Source organism: Gorilla gorilla, chromosome 6 (assembly GCF_029281585.2).
Source record: "Gorilla gorilla gorilla isolate KB3781 chromosome 6, NHGRI_mGorGor1-v2.1_pri, whole genome shotgun sequence".
In the NCBI taxonomy this organism is placed as follows: Eukaryota; Metazoa; Chordata; class Mammalia; order Primates; family Hominidae; genus Gorilla; species Gorilla gorilla.
The window spans coordinates 44,784,637-44,811,659 of record NC_073230.2 but is presented as its reverse complement, the minus strand read 5'-3'; the positions used below and the strand labels follow the sequence as shown (position 1 = coordinate 44,811,659).

Here is a 27,023-nt window from a genome sequence, read left to right as displayed (position 1 = left end):
ACAGCTGAAAAGGAATTTGAAAAGCAAATATCCAGAAAACCAGAACAAGGGAGGAAGTGTGTGCATTAGTTTGCAAAATGATGAACTTTCCAGTTGAAATGCTGATTCCCAAAGTGCAAGAGAGCTTGGAGTGAAGGGAAGAGAGTGAGTGGCTCAGCTCAGGTCTCATCCTGTTTTTGAAAGAATTTTTCCAGGAGGAAAAGGAATCTGGAATAGGCCCTTCTCTCACCTCTCAGCAGCTCCCTTTCTATTTCTGTCCAGTGGGAACAAATGAATAGCTGCTGCTTGAAGAAATGCCGGAAGGTTTTCTGTGCAAGGAATTCTGGATTTTAAAAATGCATCACTGGCTTGAGTAATCCTTCACATTTGTAATTTTAATCTTTGAATTTGGTTTTAAGGAAAGAGTGGTTCATTTATTCATTCACTTGTCTGGAAAATATTGAGTTGCTCTTTACCATGCTGTCTGATCAGGTCTGGAACAACAGAGATGAGTAAGATATGAGTCCTACCCTCAGAGAACTCATATAAACAAATAGGATAAGGTGTGGAAAAGTGCTCTGGTAGGTCACTGTAAGCACCTAAGAAGACAGATTCAGGGCAGTTACTTCTAGCACGGGAGGCCGTGAGGTCAGGGAAATCTTTAAGAGAAACTGGTGCATGAGATTGGCACTGAAATCTAAATGGGAATTTTTGAAGCAGACCCAAGGGAAGGAAAGGACATTGGAGGTAGAGAGAACATTATGAACAAAGACAGGGTGAAAGCGAGAGGTGGAGCCGAGTGGGCTTCTGGGTTGGGTGGGGACTTGGAGAACTTTTGTGTCTAGCTAAAGGATTGTAAATACACCAATCAGCACTCTGTGTCTAGCTAAAGGTTTGTAAACACGCCAGTCAGCACTCTGTCAAAACAGACAAATGAACGCTCTGTAAAACGGACCAATCAGCTCTCTGTAAAATGAACCAATCAGCAGGATGTGTGGGTGGGGCCAGATAAGGGAATAAACGCAGGTCACCTGAGCCAGTAGCAGCAACCTGGGTCCCCTTCCACGCTGTGGAATCTTTGTTTTTTTTTTCACTGCTCGCAATAAAATCTTGCTGCTGCTTATTATTTGGGTCCGTGTTACCTTTATGAGCTGTAGCACTCACTGCGAAGGTTTGCAGCTTCGCTATTCACTCTTGAAGCCAGCGAGACCACGAACCCACCAGGAGGAAGAAACAACTCCGGACGCGCCACCTTTAAGAGCTGTAACACTAACGGTGAAAGTCTGCGGTATCACTCCTGAAGTCAGGGAGACCACGAACCCCCCAGAAGAAACTCCGGACGCATCTGAACATCTGAAGGAACAAACTCTGGACACACCGTCTTTAAGAACTGTAACACCGCGAGAGTTCGCTGCTTCATTCTTAAAGGCAGTGAGACCGAGAACCCACCAATTCTGGACACAAAAGGACCTTAGCAGGCTCAGGAAATGGCAAGCCATTTATGAAGAGGGAAGAGATAGCAAACGTTGGTCTCAAGTTCTCTAGTTCTTTACCCAGACCATAGCTGGCTGGGGGATGATCCTGATTTAGTCTGGGGGGTTCCTTTACGCATTGCCAGCAGCAGGTGCCGCAAATGGACCATTGGCAGTCTTAAGGTAGAACCAGTTTTCCATGTCTGACTTACAGAGCCATTGGATGTGCCTGGGGTTTGGGGAGCAGGGACTCGTTGGGTGGGGGAGGATGCACCGGTGGTACCTGGATGCAGGCTGTGAAAAGTTTATATCCTAGAGGTCCCAAGTCACCACAGATTTAAAGCAGGAAGTGAGATGTTCAAATGATCACAAATACAAGTATTCTGTTTCTTTTACTGTTTATCTTCCGTTGCTTTGCACAGTAGAAGTTGCAGTTAATAGAAGTTTTACTGTTCTGTGAATTGGAAAGAGTTACTCAAAAGAATTGGGCTACTTTCCTGGAGACAAGCCCATAGATGCAGGTGGTGATAATTCAATATGGGACTAACGGAAAGTTTTCTCTGCCACTTTCCATTACATTTCTGGCTAAGACTATTTAGCGATTCTTTCTGAGAAACCGAGGAGGCAAATAGTCTCAAAGTATGTCCTATGAGAAACGTGTGCCGCAAGATGTTTCGTTAAAAAAAAAAGTTTTCTGGACAGATACATTTGGGAAATATTATAGATTGCATATGGACATTTCACAGAACACGTGTTACGTTAAAGTCCCTGAGAAGTCCTGCAGTAAAGGAAACTTTCAAAAGAACGGCGTAGAGCCCAGCACAGTGGCTCATGCCTGCAATCCCAGTACTTTGGGAGGCTGCAGCAAGAAGTATCCTTTGAGCTCAAGAGTTCTAGACCAGGTAACGTAATGAGACTTCATCTCTATTAAACAAAAAAATGGCATAGTGGTTACGAACATGAGCTATCAAATCAGACATGTAGATTTCATTCTGGCTGGGTTCCGTATGTGGATGTGAGACTTTGGGCAAGATATTTAATGTCTTTACATCTTGGTTTCCTTGTTTATAAAATAGGCTAGTAATGGTACCTTATTCATAAAATTGTTTCTAAAAGTATATAGTAAGTGAACTAGTAAGTTATTAGTGGATATTATTCTATTCAGTTTTTTCCAAGAATCCTGACTCTTTATTTTTGCATTGCATTTATAAATAACTCAGAGAAGCGGTGCTGTGTGGGAAATGCTGGAATGAGACTAACTCCTGCAATCCATGCGTGACTTCTGATAGCAGTCCCACAGAGGAAAGGCAGGCCCTAGGTGCTGAGCGCTACGTCACAGATGTGGACTTGCAGCTATATGAAGCTCTAGAATTGGGGAGCAAAAGACCATTTCCTCTTGACTGCAAGGTTAGAGTGTGTAACTTCAGTCTGTTTTGCCTTCCAGTCATTTAATGACAAGTTTGGAACTCAGGACAGTAAACAGATATGGTTAGGTTGATGTATTAGGAGTTTTTCAATTGTAAGGGACAGAAACAACTCAAGCTCATTTAGCGTAATGAGGAATTTATTAGTTTGTCTATCTAGGAAGGATGTTAGGGTAGTACAGAGAACTGAAGGAAAAGTGTTAGGAAACTCAACAGAAACTGAACATAGCTAGGCCTCCTGTCCTTGTTCCCTTTTGAATGTTTTCCTCTTGACTTGTCTTTGCTTCTCCTTGCCTCATTCTTTCCTATTGTGGATGACCTTTCCCCATGGAGGGAGCATGGCTGCAGACAGCTTCAGCTTCAGCTTCATCCCCAGCAGAAGGCAAGAACTCCTGGTGATCTACCTGCCTCGTCCCTGCAAAGTGCTAGGATTACAGGCGCAAGCCACTGTGCCCAGCTGACAAATTTATGAGATCCTTATTAAGGATATTTATACTAGGTTGGATCACATTTATTGCAAATTTTTTTTCAGATTGTTATTCGTGTTTAAATTTTTTAAATACTTTAATATATAAAAATTACATATGGGTCATGCTAATCTTCTCTGTATTGTTCCAGTTTTAGTATATATGCTGCTGAAGCGAGCACTGTCTCTAAATTTTTATAAAGGTTTTTGGAATTCAGAAGTTTTTAAGCTTGCTTGTATCAAATCATCAGGCTCTTCTTTGACGCTTTCTGCCTTTTGTGTTTTATTAGTTTGCTAGGGCTGCCATAAAAAAGTACCACAGACTGGGGTGCTTAACTAACAGAAATGGGTTTTCTCACTGTTACGGAGGCTGGAAGTCAGAGATCAAGGTGTTATCAGTGTTGGTTCCTTCTGAGGGCTTTCTCCTTGACTTACAGATGGCTGTCTTCTCCCTGTGTTCTTAGATGGTCTCCCCTCTGTACCTTCTGTGTTCAGATTTCCTCCTCTTAAAAGGATAACAGACAAACATGCTGTATTAGGGCCCGGCCTGAAGACCTAATTTTAACTTACTTCTTTCGAGGTCCTGTCTCCAAATACAGCTACATTCTGAGCTACTGGGGGTTAGGATTTGAACATACAAATTTTGAGGGGGGACACAATTCACCTGTAACAGTTCTCATACTGAAGAGGCCTCTATCAACCTGAGAGGATTTAAGGATTTGAAGGAAGTCATTTAAACTAGTTAAGATTTAGTATCTTCATTAATTTACTGCAAATAATAACACCTGTCACTCAGGGCTGTGAAGAAGAGTGAGTAAAGTGCGTGTCCACGGTGCCCAGCCCCATGCCTGCTCTGGGCTCCTGTCTGCCACTCCTTCTGGCAGCTGTCCCCTAGCCTTCATGATGTCAATGCCAGACACTGGGAAAGCAAAGACTTTTCTCTGCAAGTTTCCATTATATTGCAAGCCAACCGTAGCTAATAGCACATTTCCCCACCTGTCAAGTAAATGGGCTGAATTGTTGCTGAGATTAGCATACATGGCTAGCGTGTACAGAAAAGGAAATACTGAGCCTCCCCACACTGGATTCCATTCTCTGTTTATTCTCTTTCTCCTGAGTGCTTGCATGTTCTGTTCTGAACACACCGTGTTCCCTCATTTCTGAAGCCGCAAACTTCCTCTTAGGCCCCGGGCTGTCTTCAGAATGGCCATCAGGTCCCTGATACGGGAACCTGAAATGACACCCCCACCATATACCCATCCATCCAGACCCTCCAGTGTAGGGCAGGTTGGGGGACATGTGCCCACCACTGCTGCTCCCATGGGAAACAAAGACTGGCTTCAGCAAACCTGGACACTCATACATCCTGAATAATGTCAGCTGACCACACCACTGACTTCATGTATTCTTTGACCTAGACACTAAAGGTATTGAGACAATTTCAGTCTGTTTGGCATAAGAAGGATGGTAGCACAAAGAAGAGAAGAGCAAAACTTTTACCCAAAGCCTATTTCGGTGGCCCCTTCTGAGGTTCAGTGTACCATGCAGGGCGGTGTTCTCAAAAGTGAAGACTAGGCCAGGTGCGGTGGCTCACGCCTGTAATCCCAGCACTTTGGGAGGCCGAGGTGGGCAGATCACCTGAGGTCAGGAGTTCGAGACCAGCCTGGCCAACATGGTGAAACCCCATCTCTACTAAAAATACAAAAATTAGCCGCGCAAGGTGGTGCCTGCTTGTAATCCCAACTACTCGGGAGGCTGAGGCAGGAGAATCACTTGAACCCGGGGGGCGGAGGTTACAGTGAGCTGAGATTGTGCCACTGCACTCCAGCCTGGGTGACAGAGTGAGACTTCATCTCAAAAAAAGAAAAAGAAAAAAAAAGTGAAGACTAGAGGGCTCCAGGAAGACAGCAGGGCCAAGAGGGAAGGGCTGCTTTCAGTGGGTGATCCTCCTGAAGCCCTTTCCCTTTCTGCCTAACCTAATGCAAGGGGAAAATGTGGTCTATGTCTTTTTCTATCAGAGACAACTCAACATTAAAAATATGAGATGAACAGCTCCCTTTCCACTATCCCCATCATCATTATAAACCCATTATCCATCATCAGTAGATAATGACTGTTAGCGGGACAGAGGACAGCTTTTCTGGTGAGGAAGGAAGGGGCTGAGGAGTGGAAGCAGATCGTTTCTCCAGCTGTTTGGTGTTTCTCTCCCATTGATCTGCCCTGGCCTCCACTGGCCCATCTGTTGGGCTTGTGAGTGCAGTAGGGGAGGGGACACACGGTTCACCAGGGCAAGTGTGTTCATTTCCCCAACACACAGCTTCTACAGGAATGGCCATACAGGCTTAATTTTTTTCTCAGTAGGGTTTACTGTGCAACAGAAAGACTACAAAGAGCATTAAAAGGTTCAAAGCCATTGCAGTCACCCAAAACTAAAACTATATGGGAAATTCAGAAAAAAACAACAAAAAGTGATCAGGTATTTGGGACCTTTGTGGAACCGAAAGAATTAATTAAGCTGTATGGAAAAACCTGTAGAGATGTAACAGATCTTTAAGAGACTACAGCAAGAGGCATGTTGAACTTGGGGCATAGAACAATGTGTAGAGAGATGAGTTTCTAGGTGGGAGTCAAAGCGATTTCTGTCTGTCATCTTCAAAATGCCACCCAACCTACGGAGACATTTAGTGGAAGAGTGGGCTTGTTCACGGGTTATAGAGTCAGATGTTACTGCTATACAGACTTCAGTACCTAACTCTAGAAGAAGTGATTCCTCTTTATTTAATCCACTCAACTATAAACACACCACTTAACATGCATATCGAGGTGATAGAATCTTAATATTAAACATGGAACAATTCCCATATTTTTGGAATGGAATAAAGTCAAGCCAGCAGGCAAGCAGGAACGGTATAGCATTCTCCGCCCATTCTTTACCCACCACCTGGGATTTGATAGTGACTTTGGAAGGCATGATGATTAGAATGTCTAGCCACCTGCCTAGACTTCCCTTTTGTTTCTCCCTTTAATGGTTCTTAAATTTTAGTTTGTATAAGAATTATTATACCCGGCTGTCTACACAACTTCTTGTAGCTGGTATTTTACTGGGCAATTTAAGTAATACTAGGTTATCTACTTTGGTAATTTTGACAACACTAGGCTCAGTACTGCTGGTAGCTCCAATGAGATGTTCATTGAGGAGGGGATGCATTCATACAACAGCTATGTATTAAAATGCCTGCCTGCCGTGGCCCTGAGTCTGTAACTGTGAATGCGATGTGGACCTTGCCCTTAGAGTACTCCAGATGTAGTGGGGAGAAGTTGACAAAGGGAGTCTAGTAACCCCAGAGTTATGCTGGGGGAAGCATAGGACACCAGGATGCTGACTTTGTTGGCTGAAGATTTTAGAATGTGTTTCCTTCTCAGTTATACCTCACCAAGAGGAGTTGGGCTTGTGTGCTGATCTTTCCTGGAGAGCCTGATGAGACCATGTGCCTTGTGTCCAGTTCAAGGATGGGATAGGTTGCCCTGATCATCGGTAATCTGCCTAGAGGATTTGCTAGCTTACCACCTGTATTATCCGTTTGCATGCTGCTAATAAAGACATACCGGAGATTGGGTAATTTATAAAGGAAAAAAGGGGTTTACGTGGACTCAGTTTCATGTGGATGGGAGGCCTCACAATCATGACAGAAGGCTCTTACATGGCGGCAGACAGGAGAGAATGAGAACCAAGTGAGAGGGTGTTCCCCTTATAAAGCCATCAGATCTCTTGAGGCTTATTCATTATAAGAATAAGAATAGTACCGTAAGAATAGTATGGGGGAAAACTTCCCCTGTAATTCAGTTATCTCCCACCGGGTCCCTTCTACAACATGTGAAAATTTGTCGAGACTGAGGGGAAGGGACTGTTGACCTCTAGAGGGTGGAGGCCAGGGATGCTGCCAGTCATCCTGCAATGCTCGGGGCAGCTCCTACGGCAAAGAAGTATGGCCCCAGCTGCTAATTGTGCCAGGAATGAGAAAGCCCAGGCTAGAACCTTTCTTCCCTAAATTTCATCAGAAGTAACAGTGATTATATATAGAAGCCTTAAGTGCTGTTTTCTTGTGAAAATATAAATTTAAGAGGATAAAGTCTGGACTTCTGAGGATAAAACATGAACTAGATTATCCATTCTGCAATTGTGCACCTGGCTGTATCCCAGAGGAGCCTTGCTATGCCCCCCTCCCTTTCTCTCGTGGTTTGTTAATGTTGGGGAAAACTGATGAGGTCTAATTGGGCTTGGTTAAGTGAATTCCCAAGGGGAAGCCTCCTTGCTCCTTTGCTCTCTCAGTGGCTGGTTTGTGTACAGCTCCCCTCTGACTCTCCACTGGAGCCATGTTATTGTATTCTCACCTGTTCAACAGGTTTTCCCTGAACGGTCTGAGAAGTAAATACCAGTTAAAGGGGTAGAAAAACAAGCTTGGCCTTTGATTCCTAGAAGGTTAGATGACCTTTTTTGCTGTAATTCTAGACAATTTTATGTAGAGGTGGGGGCAAGGTACTTAAAATGCATTTTAATTTTTATTATTTACTGTCTTAACCCCCACGATTGTGTATGCTTTCTTTTGAATAGTGTTACCTAAAATTCACACAATCTGTTTGCACATTAGAGCCTGCTTTCTTACTTCTTATTCTAGGATATGTAATTGAACTTGGATGTCGAACTGAAGTAATGTAGCACAGATAAAATGCGTTGTTCTTAGAGCTCTCAAGTATTCAAAGAGCATACAGACTATGGAGAGGAAGTCCGAAGTACGGATTGTTTGCTTGCATTTGCACATAGAAGACACTATAATTACTTAACAAGTCCCTATTGTTGGATATTCAATTGTTTTCAAGTTTTGAGACTTATAAACAAATTGGCATTGCTATGGTTAATAATTATTTCTTGAGGATAACATCCTAGAAAATTAAAATTACTCAAAGAGGATGCGAAATTTTAAGGCTTTTCGTATAGTTTGCCAAAGGCCCTCTGGAAAGCTGTGCTGATTTACACTCTGAATAGGTGTGCAGGGACACACAGCTTTCTTCTTTAGAAGTCACAAACCAAGAGGTGTGGTGGAAGTGTCCAGGGGGTCAGGAGTTCTCTGAACACATTCACTTACTATTCTTGCACTTACTTGGCTTCAGCAAGTCACCTGTTTCAGGAACATAACAGGCATGCTCCTGCCTTGGGGCCTTCGCACTTGCTGACTTTTTGGCCTAGAACCTGATTTCTCCAGACGTCCACAGGGCCCCCATCCTCACCTCTCAGACGTCTTTTTTTTTTTTTTTTTTTTTTTTTTTAGATGGAGTCTTGCTCTGTTACCCAGGCTGGAGTGCAGTGGCATGATCTCGGCTCACTGCAAGCTCCGCCTCCTGGGTTCACGCCATTTTCCTGTCTCAGCCTCCCGAGTAGCTGGGACTACAGGTGCCCACCACCACGCCCAGCTAATTTTTTGTATTTTTAGTAGAGACGGGGTTTCACGGCATTAGCCAGGATGGTCTTGGTCTCCTGACCTTGTGATCTGCCCGCCTTGGCCTCCCAAAGTGCTGGGATTACAGGTGTGAGCCACCACACCCGGCTTGAGACAGAGTCTCGCTCTGTTGCCCACGCTGGTGTGCAGTGGTGCGATCTTGGCCCCCTGCAACCTCCACCTCCCGGGTTCAAATGATTCTCTTGCCACAGCCTCCTGAGTAGCTGCGATTACAAGCACCACCACGCCAGGCTAATTTTTGTATTTTTTAGTAGAGACGAGGTTTCACCATGTTGGCCAGGCTGGTCTTGAACTCCTGGCCTCAAGTGATCCACCCGCCTCAGTCTCAAAGTGTTGGGATTACAGGCGTGAGCCACCGCACCTGGCCTCAGATGTCTTTACTCAGGTGCTGCCTTCTCGGTGAACCTTTCTCTGATTTTCCTGTTTAAAATTGTATTCCTGCCCCTCCCACACTGGTAGAGGCACAGGCTTCAGTTTCCTTCTCTGCTTGATTTTTCTTCATATCCTTTGTTGCTATATCCCAGATTTGCTGCTGTATATCCCCAGCATGGGGAATAGACCTGGCACTGAGCAGAGGCTCAATAATTATTTGTTGAATGAGTGACTAAACCACTGCTTTGTAGATTTGCTCTTGCTGGTTACCGCTGATTAGCTTCTCAGCAGGCTTCCCTAATCATCTTTGGCCAAAGGAGTAGCGGTTTTGTTTTGGTTCATTTCCTTTACTTGTCAGCTGCGCTGAAGTTAGTTATTTATATAACTGCTGGTGTTGTTGAGGCTTCCATTATTAACTCTGCTATCTCTATTATCTCAGTAATGTCCAGCTACTGCTGAGATCTGGGATAGTAACTCACAAGGCCTACTCTGGTCTGGTAAAGGACCAAATGCACATGTTTAAGATCTTCATTACAGATATCAATTTCTCAAAAAAGACAGAGAACCCAATAGAAAAGGGGCAAATGTTTGGACTGTTCACAAAAAGGGAGCGTGTGTCTTTTCCTCTTTATGTTCAACCTCACTCACAATAAGAGAAATATAATTTTAAAATACATTAAGATTTTATTTTTCAACCTGTCAGGTTTGCAAAAATTCATTCTGTTGGTGAGGCTGGGTGTAAATAGGCAACCTCATACAAGTCCAATGGAGAGAAATTTGGAAATGGCTATCAGTATTAACTGCATCTGTGTTTTGACCCAGCAGTTTTACTTCTGTGAATCTATTGTAAGGATGTACTTGCATATGTGCAAAATCAGTTATATATAAGTTTATGGATCACAGTTTGGTTTATGATAGCTAAACTTAAGAAATCACCCAAATGGCCCACAGCAGGGGACTGGTTCATCAAATAGGACACATCCACACAATGAACTACTATGTAGCTGTGAAAAGAATCAAGATGCTCTCTTTGTACTAACATAGAAGGATTTAGAAAGTATACTAAAAGAAACAAAAAGAACGCTCCCTTTTGGCCAGTCATGGTGGCTCACGCCTGCAATCCCAGCACTTCAGGAGGCCAGGGAGGGCAGATCACCTGAGGTCAGGAGTTCAAGACCAGCCTGGCCAACATGATGAAACCCTGTCTCTACTAAAAATACAAAAGTTAGCCGGATATGGTGGTGTGCGTCTGTAATCCCAGCTACTCGGGAAGCTGAGACGGGAGAATCGCTTGAACCCGGGGGGTGGAGGTTGCCTTGAGCTGAGATCATGCCCCTGCACTCCAGCCTGGGCAACAGAGGGAGACTCTGTCTCAAAAAAAAAAAAAAAAAAAAAAAGCTGCCTTTTATATAAAGAAAGTGGCAAATGTAATAATGTATTTTTGTATTTGCCTTCTATACTTGAAGAAAGTTTGAAGGGATACCTAATGACTTTGGATAACTGGAAGGATAAGAAGTGAACGCAGATATTGGGCCGGTGGGTGACACTGGGAGAAGAGACTCTACACTGTCCGTCTTTGTACACACAAACACACATACACACACAAGTTTGTATCACATGATTTAACAAAAAATTAATTTTAAAAAGAAATTGGGCTGGGCCAGGTGGCTCACGCCTGTAATCGCAGCACTTTGGGAGGCCGAGGTGGGCAGATCACCCAGAGTTCAAGACCAGCCTGGCCAGCATGGCGAAACTTTGTCTCTACTAAACATATAAAAATTAGCCAGGCGTGGTGGTGGGCCCCTGTTATCCTAGCTACTTGGGAGGCTGGGGCAGGAGAATTGCTTGGACTCAAGAGGTGGAGGTTGCAGTGAGCCAAAATTGCGCCACTGGGCAACAGAACCAGGCTCTGCCTCACAAAAAAAAAAAAAAAAAAAAAAAAAAAAGAAATGGGCTAGCCTGGGAAGAGGCAGCAGAGGATAATGGTTACCTCCTTTGTGTAAGAAGCACGATTCATTCAAGTGAGAATTCAAAGTCTGTTCTGAATGCCATTCAGTCCACATCTGTACATTTTCTGCCCCACCCCCACCCCCCCACCAAAGGTGCATTGTGTGAACCGACCTTGGGGAGGGAGTATGGGTGTGCATGTGTGTGAGCTCTCAGGGTGTTTCTCCTTCTTCATGATATCCTGGTTGCTATAGTGTGGAGATCTATTTGTGACACACAGAACACACTTTAAAGAAACACTGCTTCCTGACCATGACTTCCTGGGCAATCTGTCCTTCCGCAGACTGTTGAGTGCCAGACGTTTACATGCATGTCTGGACAGAGAGTGAGCCTGGCTCATTCAGACCCTGGGCACCATTCAGAGCAGAACTCAGTGGTAAGGAACAGCTTTCTTTCCACTGAAGATTCGCGCAAGCTGTGCCCCACAGGGCAGCGTCTCCTGGCGGCTTTGACTCAAGGGCGTTGGCATGGGCACCCCCATCTTTCTTCTTTCCTCAGGAGCCCATTGTACTGTTGGCTGTGCCCCTGCACCTTCAGCACCAAGGCACCAAGGGGAGCCGTTTTTCATACCAAACCACCAGTGAAAACAGGAAGTGATGAAGCAAAATTCACCCTGCATCTGCACTGAGTGACTTCTCTTTCTTTTTCTGTCATTCCTCATTAGGTATAGACACGTGTGGCCGTTTACGCTGTAGGATCCTCATTCCCACTGGCTTTGAACATTTTGGGGACTTACAATGCCGCCACCCGCAGACATCGTCAAGGTGGCCATAGAATGGCCGGGCGCCTACCCCAAACTCATGGAAATTGATCAGGTTAGTAACGTGACAGCATTGGGTGTCTGTTTTCAGTTTCCTTTCTATACTGGAATTTTCATAGACTTTGGATAGCTCACTCTTCTCCCTTTCTCTCTCTAGCTGTGTTGAAAAATCTGTGCAATGATAGTTGCAATGTGCTTGATTTCTGTAGCACATACAGTGATGGATGGGGTTTTTATACTCTTCCAGCATCCACTTGGATTGTGTCAATACAGGATTTGTGTCTGAAGCTAGGAAGGAGGTGGGAGGGACAAGTGGATCGGGCCCTGGGCAGTTGACACAGTGGAGGCTGCCCCATCCCTGCCTTGCCATGACACATGAATATGTGCAGATTGTTGGAACACAGGCAAGACAAAACTTAATTTTTAAAATCCCTTTTTTTTTCATTTTTTGCAGAAGCAGCCAAATGCATTGGTACTTTGTTACATTAACAGCTTTATAATGAAATTAGTATAGAGGGGTTCAGTCTTGGATTTCAGCCAATTGTAATTTTTATTTTTAGTGTAAAATTCACTATGTGTCTAGCATATTGTCTGCCATGTAGTAAATACTCAACAAATGTTTATTGAATTAAAAAATATCAAGAAGACTTATAAAAGTGGCTTGACCCATAAAAGCATCCTTTAACTTGAATCTTGAGAATTGTATGGTGTGATTCTCATGCACTATTTGATTATAGGTTGTCTCAGAATGGTTACTTTTGTCCTCACTTTACTGTAGTCACTCTAGAGCAAATGATTTAAGGAATAAAAGGTTGAGACCTATTATATACTTACAGATTTTATAATGTATATAATATAGGGTTCTAGATGGCTTTCTATATTTTCAAAATTACAATAACCATGGCAACTCCAATCTTTATGTTCTCCATACTATTTTACAATTATGATTTACAAATTTTTTCCTGGTCAGATTTTATTATCTGGTGGCAGATCAATGTGAGAGTTATATGGAATTGTGCGAATCCAAAGGAATCATTAAAATGAATTATACGGGTCAGCTCAGAATTAATTGAACTTAAACTCAAATGTAAGAAAGGGTAAATTTTTGGGATTTTTGTCAAAAAAGCTGTTATCAGACCACACATCATTGTCATTTTAACTGCTCTCTGAGGTAGTTTTCTACTGACTCAAGAAGGAACCTATACAAATAGAGAAAAGTAGAGATGCCTAATAGTTTTGGATACATTTGAGTCAGGCAACAGATGCTTATCTGCTTTCATATGTGGTTTGAGATGCTAGTTAAAATTTACCTTAAGAAAATGTTTGGAGATACTCGGTGCAGACTAAATGTAGTTTGGATTAGGTTTGGCCACAGCCTAAGAGACCAGTGGCTTCAGTGAGATGGAAGTTGGTCTCACACACGTGTAGAGAGGTCCTGAATGCCCCGCAGTGGCAGGCACTGGGGCCCTCTGTCTTGTTGCATTGCCCTTCTCAATCTGTGGGGCTTTGGACCACATGCTTGGGCATCACCTGAAAGCACATTAGAAATGCAGAATCTCTGGTCTTATTCCAGACCTCCTGACCCAAGTCTGCATTTTAACAAGATCTCCAGGGTATCCCTGTGTGTAGTTCAATCTGAGACGTGCTGAGCTGGATACCTGGTGCCCAAGCCCGGGTACTAATCAGAATTACCCAGGCACTTATTCGAAATAACTATTTTCAGTGGTCCCATCCCAAGAGACTCTAATTTAGTGGTTCTGGTAAACTATTTAATTTTGATTCTGCCATGGTCAGTGCAGTTTGGGAACCTCTGCTTTAAGACAGCAGCTCTTGATAGACAGTCCTCCTCCTTACCTGTGAGGTTAGTGTAGTGTTCTCTGCCTTTGGAGATGGCCTTTGCTATGTGTGTGTTTTAATATATATATTTTTAAATTATCTGTTTATTTTGGAATAATTTTAGATTTACAGAAAATTACAAAGATTGTATATGCTTACATTTATACCCTATTTCCAGTTTCCCCTTATGTTAATATCTTAATCTTGGTATATTAGTCAAAACTAAGAAATTGACATTGGTACATTACATTAACATAACTACCAACTTTATTTGGATTTCACCGGATTTTCCACTAATGTCCTTATTCTGTTCGAGGATCCAATCCAGGGATACGAATTGTCACGTTTCCTCAGTCTCCTTCCGTTTTGGACAATTTCTCAGTCTTTGCTTGTTTTTCATGGCCTGATAGCTTTGACAAGTAATTTTATGTTGATACAATTTTAAACACACAAAAATTGCCAGGATAGTACAAAGAACTCTGTACCTACTTTTTCTGAACCATTTGATGGAGCCCTGGAAGCACCATCCCCCTTCACCCCTGAACACTCAGTGTGTATGTCCCTAAGATTGTAGCCATTCTCTTACATAATAATCACAGTACATTTATAAAACCAGAAATAAATTGAATACTGGTATAATGCTATCGTCAAATTCACAGTTCGTAATCCATATTCAAATTCCATCAGTTGTCCCAATAAGATCCTCTATAGCTATTTTCTCTATGGTGTAATATCCTGTCCAAGATCATGTACTATGTTTATTGTCAGGTCTCTTTGATCTCCATTGATCTTTAGAAATTTCTCGGTCTTTATCTTTTGTGACCTTGACATTTTTGTAGAGTACAGGACAGCTATTTTAGAAAAAGTCTTCAGTTTGGGGTTCTCTCACATATCCTGCTGATCAGATTCGAGTTTTGTATTTTTGGCAGAAATGTAGAGAAATGATGTGTCCTTTTTGGCTCATCATATCAAGAGGTACATGGTGTTGCGTTGCCTAATTCTTGATAATTATTCTGGTTTTACAGATGACAAGTGTAAACAGTTGGTTAAATTATAGGCCTCCTATTAATCACATATGGAAACCTAGACAGGCAATTAGGAACCCAGTTCCTAATTGCCCTGCAGTTTATGGAATTACAATGAGACTTATGGAAGTGTTGCTGTCAGATGTTGTTTCTTGATTGAATCAGAAGTTGGCACAAGAATTAGAAGTATGTTTTCACATGCAATGAAGAGTAGAAGAAATGATTATTACTTGGGTTTTCTCCCAATCTTCTACCTTGTTCAGTAAAGATCACATAACCTGCCTCTCTCCCATAGCGTGTTAGCTTCATTTAGAAAGCTCTTTGCTTCTTTTTAGCCTGGATAGCTGCTATTTCACTAAAAGCTGTTTCCAAAAGTTGGGTTAAGCACTGCTGCTCTATTGTCTCCCAAAATTTTGGGTGCCTCTCCACTTATCACATTGTATTGTCCTTGTCTATCAGCTGAACCCAGTGGTCCTCAACCTTGACTGTGTACAAGAAGCATCCAGGGAGCTTGTACAAAATGCATATACCAGCTTGTGCAAAATGCAGCCCCAGCTGCAGAGATTGTGATTCTGTTGGCCATGGGCAGGACCTTTCATCTGCATCTGTGATAAGCACCAGATGAATCTAATCCAAGGGCTTCCACAGTTTGAGAAGCAGTCATTAGACTGGGAACTGCCTGTCTTTGAGTGTAGTTTCTCCTTGCCTAGTGAACAGTCCTTAAAATGAAAAGATATTTCATGAATGAATAACTGGGAGGCGGTGCTTCCTGAGTAGTGATTATCTTATCAGGTGCTCAGTTCTGCTCAGCCACCCTCCATCAGTGCCTGGAGTTTTCAGAGGGACGTCTGCCCATGATGGACTTGTTTATCTTCTTTCTAAATATTTAGGAGAAAATTCTGTGTTTCCACTCAGCAGGAAAAATCCCCAGGAGCTTCTTACACATGGACTTTGCTGTATCACAGGAAGGTCTCAAAAGAATTATCAACTCACTGGTTCCTGACTCCTGCTCTCGCCTTCACAATGTATTGTTGAGTTTCAAGCTCGGGGAGCCGCTTGAGGCTGAGGATGCTTGTTGTCTGGATATATCAAGGCTCCTGCATCCACTGTTCTTGTTAACCTATTATGTCCTGAATAATGTATTTGTTTCTCGGTCAAGAGTCTGGAATCCCAGACACTTCAATAAGCAGCATCTAGTAAGAGGCAGTGGGCTCCAAGGACATTTCAATCTGGATGTGAGCACTTGTTTTAGTTCCTTCAACTACTATAACAAAGTACCTTAAACTGGGCAATTTACGAACAACAGAAATTTATTGTTCACAGTTCTGGAGGCTGGGAAGTCCAAGATCAAGGCACCAGTGGATGTGGTGTGTGATGAGGGCTTGTTCCTCATAGATGGTGCCTTGTATGTTTCCCCACAGGCAAAAGGGGCAAACAGGCTCTGTCAAGCATGTTTTTATACCACCACCATGGGGGCCAGGTTTCAAACAGATGAATTTTGGGGAGACACAAACATTCAGACCATAGCAGTCCTGGAGCCCTGCTTTCTGTGAAAGGCTCAGTTAGCCTTGAGCCTCAGTTTCTTTGGGATAATAATTTGCTACTTTGATGGTCCTTGTGAAGATTAAAGAAATCATGTGAAAAGAGTGTAGCATGTTGCATAGCTTAGAGTGATTCCTCAATAAAAGCAGCCATTACTGCTGTTAGTTTAAGCACATTCTCATTAGATTAGAAAATTAGGTACTCTGGTTTTCCTTTTCACCTGCACTTCCATTGTGAACAGTTGCCCTCTGTTCTCATTCTTTCTCTGCCTAACTTTTTCAATGTTTAGGAAGGAGACAAAATTAAAAGATACGTGGGAGGCATCCTCTGGTAATAAAGAGGTGTCCTAATTGGACACATAGCCAATTTGTGCTATGGAATATTCACTGGCTCCCTAGTACTCTGTGATTTTTTTTTTCCATCTTGGCCACTCACCATTTCTGAGCAGCAGCTTTTCTGTTCCCTGCATAAACTCTTCAAGCCTCCGGTATTTCTTGTCTCTGCCCTGCCCCCTCAGGCCTTGCTTTTCAAGGAAGACACAGACCAGAAAGCTACCACTTCTGTCTTTGCCTTAGAACTTCTCTGCCTACATATTTGCATGGCATCACAGACTACCTGATGCCTTTGTCTCCTGCCTTCCTGTTTTGTTTTGCTTTTTCTACTGCTAGCAGAGGAGGGAAGAGGTGGTCCCAATTTGTTTCCAGTGCTTTCAGCTTATCCCAACCCCCAACCTCCAATGCTCCACATAGGTGTTTTTTTTTTTTTTATATATATACTTTAAGTTTTAGGGTACATGTGCACAACGTGCAGGTTAGTTACATATGTATACATGTGCCTTGTTGGTGTGCTGCACCCATTAACTCGTCATTTAACATTAGGTATATCTCCTAATGCTATCCCTCCCCCCTTCCCTTACCCCACAAGAGGCCCCGGTGTGTGATGTTCCCCTTCCTGTGTCCATGTGTTCTCATTGTTCAATTCCCACCTATGAGTGAGAACATGCAGTGTTTGGTTTTCTGTCCCTGCGATAGTTTGCTGAGAGTGGATCCAAAGGACATGAACTCATCATTTTTTATGGCTGCATAGTATTCCATGGTGTATATGTGCCACATTTTCTTAGTCCAGTCTATCGTTGTTGGACATTTGGCTTGGTTCCAAGTCTTTGCTATTGTGAATAGTGCCGCAGTAAACATACGTGTGCATGTGTCTTTAAAGCAGAATGATTTATAATCCTCTGGGTATATACCCAGTAATGAGATTGCTGAGTCAAATGATATTAGCCCATCCTTTCTACCCTACCTGGGGCTTTGTCGCATCCATGTTCTCTTCTCTTATTCTTTTCTTCTTCTCTGTCTTCAACAGTGAACTCTTCTGTTTTCACCTTGGAAAATCCTCCCCTTGACCTAGTAACTCTCTTTTGGTAGTATTTTATTCTGTTTTTCCATTCCAAGCTTATTTAAATGTTACCAGTATATGCCATCTATGTTGTTCCATGCTTATTTTAATCTTTGCATGAACAACAATTTACCTCTCTACGGGGCTCCCCTTTTTGGTGGCACCTCTGCCTTGGTTGTCCTCACCCTCTTGGTTACACTCAGCAAAGCTGCTCATTCTCATCTTCTTGAAACTCTCCCTTCCTTCCTCTAGCTTCAGTGCCTGAGATTCTTCCTCCCTGTTTGATTCATCTGGGATTGTTTCCTTCCTGGTTCCTCTTCTTTCTAGATCAGTTCCAACCTCAGTGCTAAGCCCTCTGGTCTGTGTGTTCACTGTCGACACTCTTTGTCTTAGAGTCCATGTTCGCTCATGATGTTAAAGTTTCACCTCTGCCTACATACATAACAGCAGTTCCCATCACCGGCGTAGCCTGCCAGCTAACCACTAGTTTCATTTCTCTGTTGGGTGGATATATGATTCCCCTCTCTAACTTCAGTTGTCTACAGACGAGACAAATGGTTAGTGAAACTGCCCATATGTTAACCTGAAGAAAGGAGTCTCACAGGTATTACCAACTTTTTGAGGTTATATCATGTAGAGGGGGGACCATTAGATATGTTCTTTTTTTTTTTTACCTTGACGCAGGGTCTCACTGTGTCACCCAGGCTGGAGTACAATGGCTCAATCAAAGCTCACTGCAACCTCTAATTCTGGGCTCAAGAGATCCTCCTGCCTCAGCCTCTCGAGTAGCTGAGATTACAGGTGTGCACCACCATGACTGGCTAGTCTTTGTATTTTTAGTAGTGATGGGGTTTTGCCATGTTGCCCAGGCTGGTCTCGAACTCCTGGACTTAAGCGATCCTCCCACCTCAGCCTCCCAAAGTGCTGGGATTACAGTCCATGAACCACCACAGTGCCCTGCCTAGATGTGTTCTTTATGGCCCAAGTGTAGGAACTCCATCCTATTTGTGCTAGGAGAGACATTTCACCTTCACTCAAGAAAAGCCAGCACAGGCCATCTCATCAGGCGAGGGGATCCATCATCTCTACCAAGTGTGCATCAGACAAATGCTTGGAGAAGATGTTCTGAGCATATTCAGGCCCAAAAAGGGCGATGGGAAGAGATACATAGTTTTCAACCTTAGTTCTGCTTCTCAAATGGCTTGGGGCAGAGGGGTGGCTGCCGAGGGCTTCCAGGCACTCCTCGCTCACTCCTGCTGCAGCACCTTTGTATTGTCCCATTTTCATTTGCGTATGAATTGGGGAAAGATTTTGTTTGAAAAAAGTTTATCAGTTTAAAAAAATAGACATGGATGATTCTTGAGCTTTCTGGTATTCCTGAGACTTTAGTCAGATTCTTTAGGGTGGCTTTGCATCCTTCCATATTTTTCATAAGCATTGTCCCTGGGCCAAGGTAATGTCTGCAGGCACTGTATGTGATTCCCAGGTACCCCTCCGTTTTATAGAAGCTGCTCCTTTAGACGCTTGTTCCCGCACATTCATGGTCTTTTTTCATCTCTTGCCGTTTCCTTCTAAAAGTATGCCACCTTGAATGCCCCCTGCCTTCTCCCAGCTCTCTACTGCTTTAAATCCTGGCTTTGCTAAGCACTGCAGAGAGCCTCCTTTGTACTCAAACCTTTTCTGATCGCATTATAATGCAGTCTTTTCTCCAGCTTTCTAATTTCTTATATCATTTTCTTTGCCTGTAGCTTTTATTTGCAGTTAATATATTTCACACGTAACATAATTTACATTTTTCTTTTTTCGTGCTCACTTCTCTTGAAATAGATTATAAGCTCTTGGAGGTCAGCCTGTGGCTTACATATATTTGTATCCTTTGGTTCATCACATTGATCTCCATTAGTGTGTGTCTACAATAGGTTTCAATTCTGAACAGTGAAGATAAGAATAAAACACTGGTGGTCTTCATTCTCCAAACAGAAAAATTATAATAGCATGCCTACCCCAGTATATTGGGAAGGGGTTAGTTCCCTAAAAGAAACACAGATGCATGTGTTTTAGGTAAGTGTGATTGCCTGCAGTTTTTCAACTACCATATTTCTATAGCATATTTAAGATATAATTCCATATGCATAAATTCGATTTACACAAGACCTTTGAAAAGCTCATTGAGTAAAACCCATTTGAGTTTTTGTACTTGACATGGAATTTTGCTCCTTAGTAGTAGTAATAATAACAGCAAGCACCACACACTATGTGGCAGGCAGTAGAAGGCCTTGCACGTGGGATTTCATCACCTTACTACAGCCTTCAAGATTGGCTTAGGCTCCCTATTTCATAGTTATTCAAAGGTTCATTAACTTGCCCAAGATTACTCAGCTAGGAAGGTACTGATTTGAATCCAGCACTGTATAACACTAAAACCCAGGCAGTTTTTTGGTTTTGTTCTTGTTGTTGAGATGGAGTTTTGCTCTTGTTGCCCCGGCTGGAGTGCAATGGTGCAATCCTGGCTCACTGCAACCTCCGTCTCCCGGTTCAAGCGATTCTCCTGCCTCAGCCTTCCGAGTAGCTGGGATTACAGGTGCCCGCCACCAAGCCTGGCTAATTTTTGTATTTTTAGTAGAGACAGGGTTTCATCACGTTGGCCAGGCTTAGACATTGCCAAATGTCTCTTGGGCGGTGGACAGAGTCTCCTCCTGTTGAGAATGGACTAGGTCAGGGGCTCCTGAGCTTGCTTCTGTATCAGAATCACTCATGAAACATGTTGAAAATACACAGAGGATCATTGTGTAGTGATTGAAGGTTCAGGGATCCTTGTTTTTATGAAGCTCCCCTGGTGATGCTCATGCTGTTGGACCTACATTTGAAAACATTGTTGTGAAGCCCTTGAAATTTATCACTCTTCCTGCAGGAGCTACCTTTGGCTCCCACGGTAACTTTTAGTGAGTCCTTTAAAGGTAGTGCCTCAATTTATCCATGAGGGAAATGGTCCTAAAAATTCTTAGCCTCTCCTTTACAGACAGTACAAACATAGTTTTAAGAGCTCATTTTGCTCCAATTAAGAAAGTTGTAATAAAGACTGTGATACTGCACCATTGCTTTCATACCATCATAATAGGTGAAATGACATTGGTAGAGGAATAGACATCCTTCATCTGATTTTTGCAACTTTTAGATTTGGTAATGTAACAGTTATTTCTTAAACTTCCTTTAAAATGAAGTGACTGGGGTACTTACTTTTCTGGTTTTAGCTCTCTTTTCTTGTGTGAGAGAGTCTATATAACCTCATAAAATCTTAAAAATTTGCCAAGTTTTTGAAGAAAAACACAGCAAACATATCTCTCCCTTTAACTGAGCTGAGTTTAATTGAGCAAGAATGAACTCTGGCATTCTCCTTTTCCTTCAGCAAATGAAATGCAGATTTTTAGTTTGCTCTGTAGGTGGGTGCTGGTGGGATTCTCTTCTGTTCTACTTCCTTCCACAACACTGCCACTCTGAGAAGTTTGGGCAACTCAGGACACTCTTGTATTAACTATGTTTTCTTAAGACTTGATGACTAAGACCTCTGACATTTCTAGAACCTTTTGTGAATGTTACACTTTGTGCTTATTTTCCTTTTAGGTCAACAGGTTAATTGTGGCAGGGTATCTAAATATGTGGATTTCAGTGTTGAGAAGGAACTCTGGGTACCCAGGAACAAACAGCTTGTACTTTAGGAGTATGTAGACCAATGTACAGTGTGTCCAGAACTCCAAGGAAATGAGAGCAGCCTCTAGCAAATAAAATATGTGCTTTTCTAGTTTCTTGTTCCTAGCTTTCCATCAAATGCATTCATGGGTCAATGGCATCACCATCATGCTTAACCCTCATCCCCACAATCTCCATAGCCCCTCAAATAGCAAGTCCTGTAAAATTAGCCTCCTAAGTGGGCTTGAGTCCATCCACCCTTTTTCCGTCCTAGCCGCCACTGCTGTAGCTTATTTCCCCTAGGTGGCTTCAGTAGCATAACAGCTGGCTGCCAGGCCACGCTTCTTCCTTCCCCTCCAATCCATTCCCCTAGGCCTAACATTCTGCACTGGCTTCCGTTGCACTAGAATAGAATCCAGATGTCCTTGCTGTGTTGGCAGGGCCCCCTGCCCCCAGCTCTTGCCAGTGCACTGCCTTGCTTAGTGCCACTCTGGAGTTCCCCAACGCCACCATCTGAGTTCTCATCATATGCAAACATTTTCTCCTTTCACAAACACAAATTACTTCCCACTTCCAAGTCTTTAAAAATGTCATTTTCTCTTAACTAGAAATTATCCTCCTCAGTTCTCTGCATGTCTAACACCTGTTTATTCTTCCATCCCAGATGAAGTGTAAGTTCCTTAGACCTTTCTCTAAGGCCTTTTCTGACTCTTCAGACCGGATGAGGGTGCTTGCTGTGTAGAACTTGTAACATCCCACAGGGCTCCACTTGTCAGCATTGTAATCACTACGTGATGCTCTGCATGGGCCAAGTTTGTCCCCAGCGCCAGCATAGGGCCTGCACATGGTAAACTCATAAGGAGTGTTGAGTAAAGGAAATAAGTGATATTTATACTTTTTCTGTCTATTGATACAGACAATAATACATGAACAGGAATGACTATGGTGAAGGCGTTCCTTGCCTTGTTTGCACCATGTATTCTAAATACATTATTACATTTTATAAATTGGCTTTAGGAAAATCTTTGTCTTTCCATCAAAGCCATCTGTAGTTAAAAGACAATCAGTGACTTTGAGACAAACCAGCTCAAAATGATGATGGATGAATCCTTACTCTGGGACAAACTCGTGGCGATCTGTTTGGATTGATCAGCCTCATCATCATGAGATGCTCATAATTTCCGGCTGTCATTTCTTCGTTGACCACCCTGAACTGTATAAACAACCATCCATCTGCCTGTCTGCCTTGCTCATCTACATGGCTCTTGTACCTCAAACTCAGCATATTCAAAACGGTCCTTGTTGTTCCTCCCACCTCAAACCCATACAGTTTTGCTTTTCTTCATGTTTTCCTTTTCTTGGTGACAGATGTGAACTACACCCAATTTGCTCAAGCTGACACCATGTGTCTTTTAGACTCTTTTTTTCTCCCTCATCTTTTTATCCAATCAGTCATCACAGAAAACTGTCTGCATCTGGTCTCGGTCACATCTGCTGCTGCCACCCTCTCTGGACCTCTTCCTTCTGGTCAGTGTGGAGGAGTACACAGAGCAGGAGAGAGCTTAAACATCGGTGTGTGTTGAGTATCCTCAAAGACAGCACTTCAAAAGAGAGAGCATAATATCTACACAAACAGGAGATTATGAGGACAAAGCAAATGGGTATAAGTTGTGAACAGGTGTATGTGAGAAAGAGCCAATTAGACATCTTATAAGTGAAAAATGCAGTAGTCACTGGACGTGGTGGCTCACACCTGTAATTTCAGCCCTTTGGGAGGCTGAGGCGGATCATGAGGTCAGGAGATCGAGACCATCCTGGCTAACACGGTGAAACCCTGTCTCTACTAAAAATACAAAAAAAAAAAAAAAAAAAGAGCCAGGCGTGGTGGCTGGCGCCTGTAGTCCCAGCTACTCGGGAGGCTGAGGCAGGAGAATGGCGTGAACCTGGGAGGCGGAGCTTGCAATGAGCCGAGATTGCACCACTGCACTCCAGCTTGGGTGACAGAGCGAGACTGTGTCTCAAAAAAAAAAAAAAAAAAAAAAAAAAGAAAGAAAGAAAAATGCAGTAGTTTTTCCCTTATCTGTGGGTTTGCTTTCCCCAACCAACTACAGTCTGAAAATGTTAAATGGAAAATTCCAGAAGTAAACAACTCGTAAGTTTTAAATTGTGCACTGTTCAGTGTACTGTGATAAAATCTTGCATTATCCTGCTTTGTCCCTCCAGGACTTGCAGCACCCCTTTGTCCAGCATATGCATGCTATAGACACTTCCCATTTGTTAGTCACTTAGTAGCCATTTCAGTTATCAGATCAACTATCATGGTATGGCAGCACTTGTGTCCATATGGCCCTTATTTTACTTAATAATGGCTTCAAAATGTAAGACTAGTGATGCTGGCATTTCACATATACCCAAGAGAAGCTTCCTTTAAGTGAAAAGGTGAAAGGTCTAGATTTACTAGGGAAGGAAAAAAAATAGTTGCTAAGATCTATGGTAAGAATGAATCTTCTTTCTGTGAAATTGTGAGGAAGAAAAATAATTCATGCTCGTTTTGCTCTCAAACCTCAAACTGCAAAAGTTAGGGCCACAGTGTATGAGAAATGCTTAGTTAAGACCAAAGAGGCATAAAATTTGGGGGTGGAAGATATGAAGAGAAACATATTCTGATTGATGGCAATCGGGTTCAGTACTATCTGAGGTTTCAGGCATCCACTGGAGGTCTTGGAACATATGCCCCTCAAATAAAGGAGGGACTACTGTATATGTTAATAAAATGTAAAAAAACAAAACAAAACCAACAGCAGAAAGATAAAACAATAAAACACAGAGTAACTCTAGAGTGGATTTGGCTAAAGAGAGAATTGGTTAATTGAAGGTTGAAAACAAGGAATTCATTCAGAACATGGCTCAAAAGAGAAGGGAATGAAAAATATTAATACAAATGCTAAGCTGTGTTGAAAAGGATAAATTAAGAAGCTATAATCTATGTCTAATTGGCAGTTCCACTAATAAGGAAATGAATGTTGGAGACAAAATATGTAAAGAGCTTCTGGCTAATGTCATGCTTCTCTGGAATTAAAGGGAAATCTGACAGTGAGAAAGAACAGGGGCTCTGGATTTGGCCACTTGGGTCTGTGAGGCTCTCCCATCAGAAGCCATGTGGACTTTAATACCGTGTCCAAGGGAGTAGAAAATGGAAGATCTCTAAGCAGGGGAGTGACGTGGTTAGTTGTACTTTTAGAAGGTGCCAATTGGAGAATTGTTTTTTGAGGGCAAAATGGAAAATGAGAGGCTAGATTGCTCTTGCAGAAGCCCAATCAAGAAACAACTATGCCATGAACTGGGACAGTGATAGGGAGACACAAAGAAGTTAGGTATGTGTCCCGTTGTGACATATGGGAAGACTAATTTGACAGAAAATTGATGATTGATTATGTGTGTGGGGTAAGGCAGAGTAAAGTGCTAAGGGCAGTTCTGAGATTTCTGGTATGAACAACTGGAAGGATCTTGGTGACATCTGCCAAGATAGAAAACATCTGTAGAGGACTGTTTAGGTGGACTCTCATTCCTCATGGACACCTTACAGAGGGGTACAGGAAATTGTTCAGGTGTCAGCATATCTCCTTTCATATTTCCTTCGGGTTTTGATACACTGGCCAGTTTTCCCATTTAACTTCTCTCAACCCCAGTGCAATCCCCTGTCATTTGAGATTGCACACCTGATTATGCTACTTCCCTGTCTAAAAACCCACATGGATCCAAATCTTTAAGAGTTGTCATATTTCAGACTCACTAAAAGAGAGAATTGTAAATATTCTCACCACAAAGAAATGATAAATATTTGAGATGATGGGTATGCTAATTACTCTGATTTGATCATTCCACAATGTACACATGTATCAAAATATCACTTTATACCCCATAAATATGCAGTTATTGTTTGTCAATTATAACTAAAATAAAACTAAAAGAGTTGTCTATAGGAATTAGGCATTTTTTCCTCTATCTTGCCTTTTGAGCCACTGTCTCATCTTTCATTTGTGTGACATTATCAGCTCCTCCATATGCAAAGAGGGTCATCCATTTTGCTCTGCCTTTGCATTTGCTGTATCTTCAACCCAGAATGCCTTCGGCAATCCAAACAGCACTGACTTGTACTTGCTTCCCTCTACCCACAGGCAGAATAAAGAGGACAGCTTTGAGAGTCACTCCAGATTGCATTGGCAGGACAGGAAACAAACAACAATATGAAGGAGAGAGGGAAGATGTAGTGTCGATTCCAAGTTTATATTCTGACAAACTAGAAGAAGATGAATAAAAGTTGAAAACTGGGAAAGAGAGTTTTGGGGTAAGATTTGAGTTTGAGGTTATGAAAGGATATGCATTCAGGTTGAAATGGTCTGAGACAGAAAGGACTACAGAGAAGTTGGGGTTGGAGGTGGTGATTTGGGCATCCAGAGTGAGCTTGAGCAGAGAGGCTCTCCTGGTTGGTATCAAACGTTCCAGTGTTAATTTAGGATTTTAAAATTTATGCATGAGGAAGGATCATCTACTATTCATATGGTGATGCTAAAACATTGCACTTCAAATAACATTTCTCCTGAACGTCGTATGTGCCAGGAACCAAGGCACCCAGCTCCAGAACCCACTCCACAGGTGTTAGCTCTGAGCACTTGGGCTTGTCGTTCATGGTTTTGAGGACTTGGTAGATTTGAGATGGAGTTAAAGGGTAAGGATTGTGGAATTGTACAGGTCTGTGTTCAAATTCTGACTCTCTTCCTTGTGCTGTGAGGCTTTGAGCAAGTTACACAGCATCTTTTTTTTTTTTTTTTTTTTTGTGGCAGGGTCTCCCTATGTTGCCCAAAGCTGGAGTGCAGTGGCATGATCCTGGCTTACTGCAGCCTTGACCTTCTGGGTTCAAATGATCCTCTCACTTCAGCCTCCCAAGTAGCTGGGACCACAGGCATGCACCACTATACTCGGCTAACTTTTTGTATTTTTTGTAGAGATGAGGTTTTGCCATGTGGCCAGGCTGGTCTCGAACTCTTGAGCTCAAGTGATCTGCGCACCTAGGCCTCCCAAAGTGTTGGGATTACAGGCATGAGCCACTGTGCCTGGCCAAATTACGTAACGTTTTAAGAATCCCTCATATGGTTTGCTCATTAGTGAAATACACTTAGTAATATCATCTGGTAGGGAGTATATGGTAGTCACTCAAAAAACAGTAGCTGTTGCTACACTGTGTCATAATTAGAAAGGCTGGCCAAGTGATGACAGTAAAAGAAGACAGTAAAGTCTGGGTTGATGATATATTGAAGGTAGGGGTGAAGAAAGTGTGAGATTGTCATTATTGTTTGCATAGTTTAGACCCTTCCTGAAAATCCTGTGTTACTATTCTTCAGGGCTGTAGGTTCTGCCTGAGGTTGCCACCATTAACTTAATGGGACATTTTTTGAGACTCAGAAGCCACGTCCCTCCACTACCTGCTGGCAGATGTCTCGTCATGTCCATTGCCACTCAAGAAAGGAGGATGAATTGCCAT

At 42.7% G+C, this 27,023-nt stretch overlaps 1 protein-coding gene and 1 pseudogene across 17 annotated transcripts in view; one reads left to right on the top strand and one right to left on the bottom strand.

Annotated features, from left to right (window-relative positions):
* ELMO1 (engulfment and cell motility 1) overlaps window positions 1-27,023 on the top strand; it is a 592,158-nt gene that overhangs the window by 94,375 nt on the left and 470,760 nt on the right. For 15 of the 17 annotated variants that reach the window (XM_019031281.4, XM_055347629.2, XM_055347626.2 and 12 more), the window contains one exon: window positions 11,901-12,051. In XM_019031281.4, the coding sequence (XP_018886826.1) occupies window positions 11,974-12,051 (78 nt within the window). In that variant the 5' untranslated portion in view covers window positions 11,901-11,973. Of the gene's footprint in view, window positions 1-954; window positions 1,635-11,900; window positions 12,052-27,023 lie in introns of those variants that run through there. The other 2 variants (XM_055347635.1, XM_055347630.1) reach the window with 2 other exon arrangements.
* Window positions 3,424-3,523, bottom strand: LOC115935448 (uncharacterized; annotated as a pseudogene).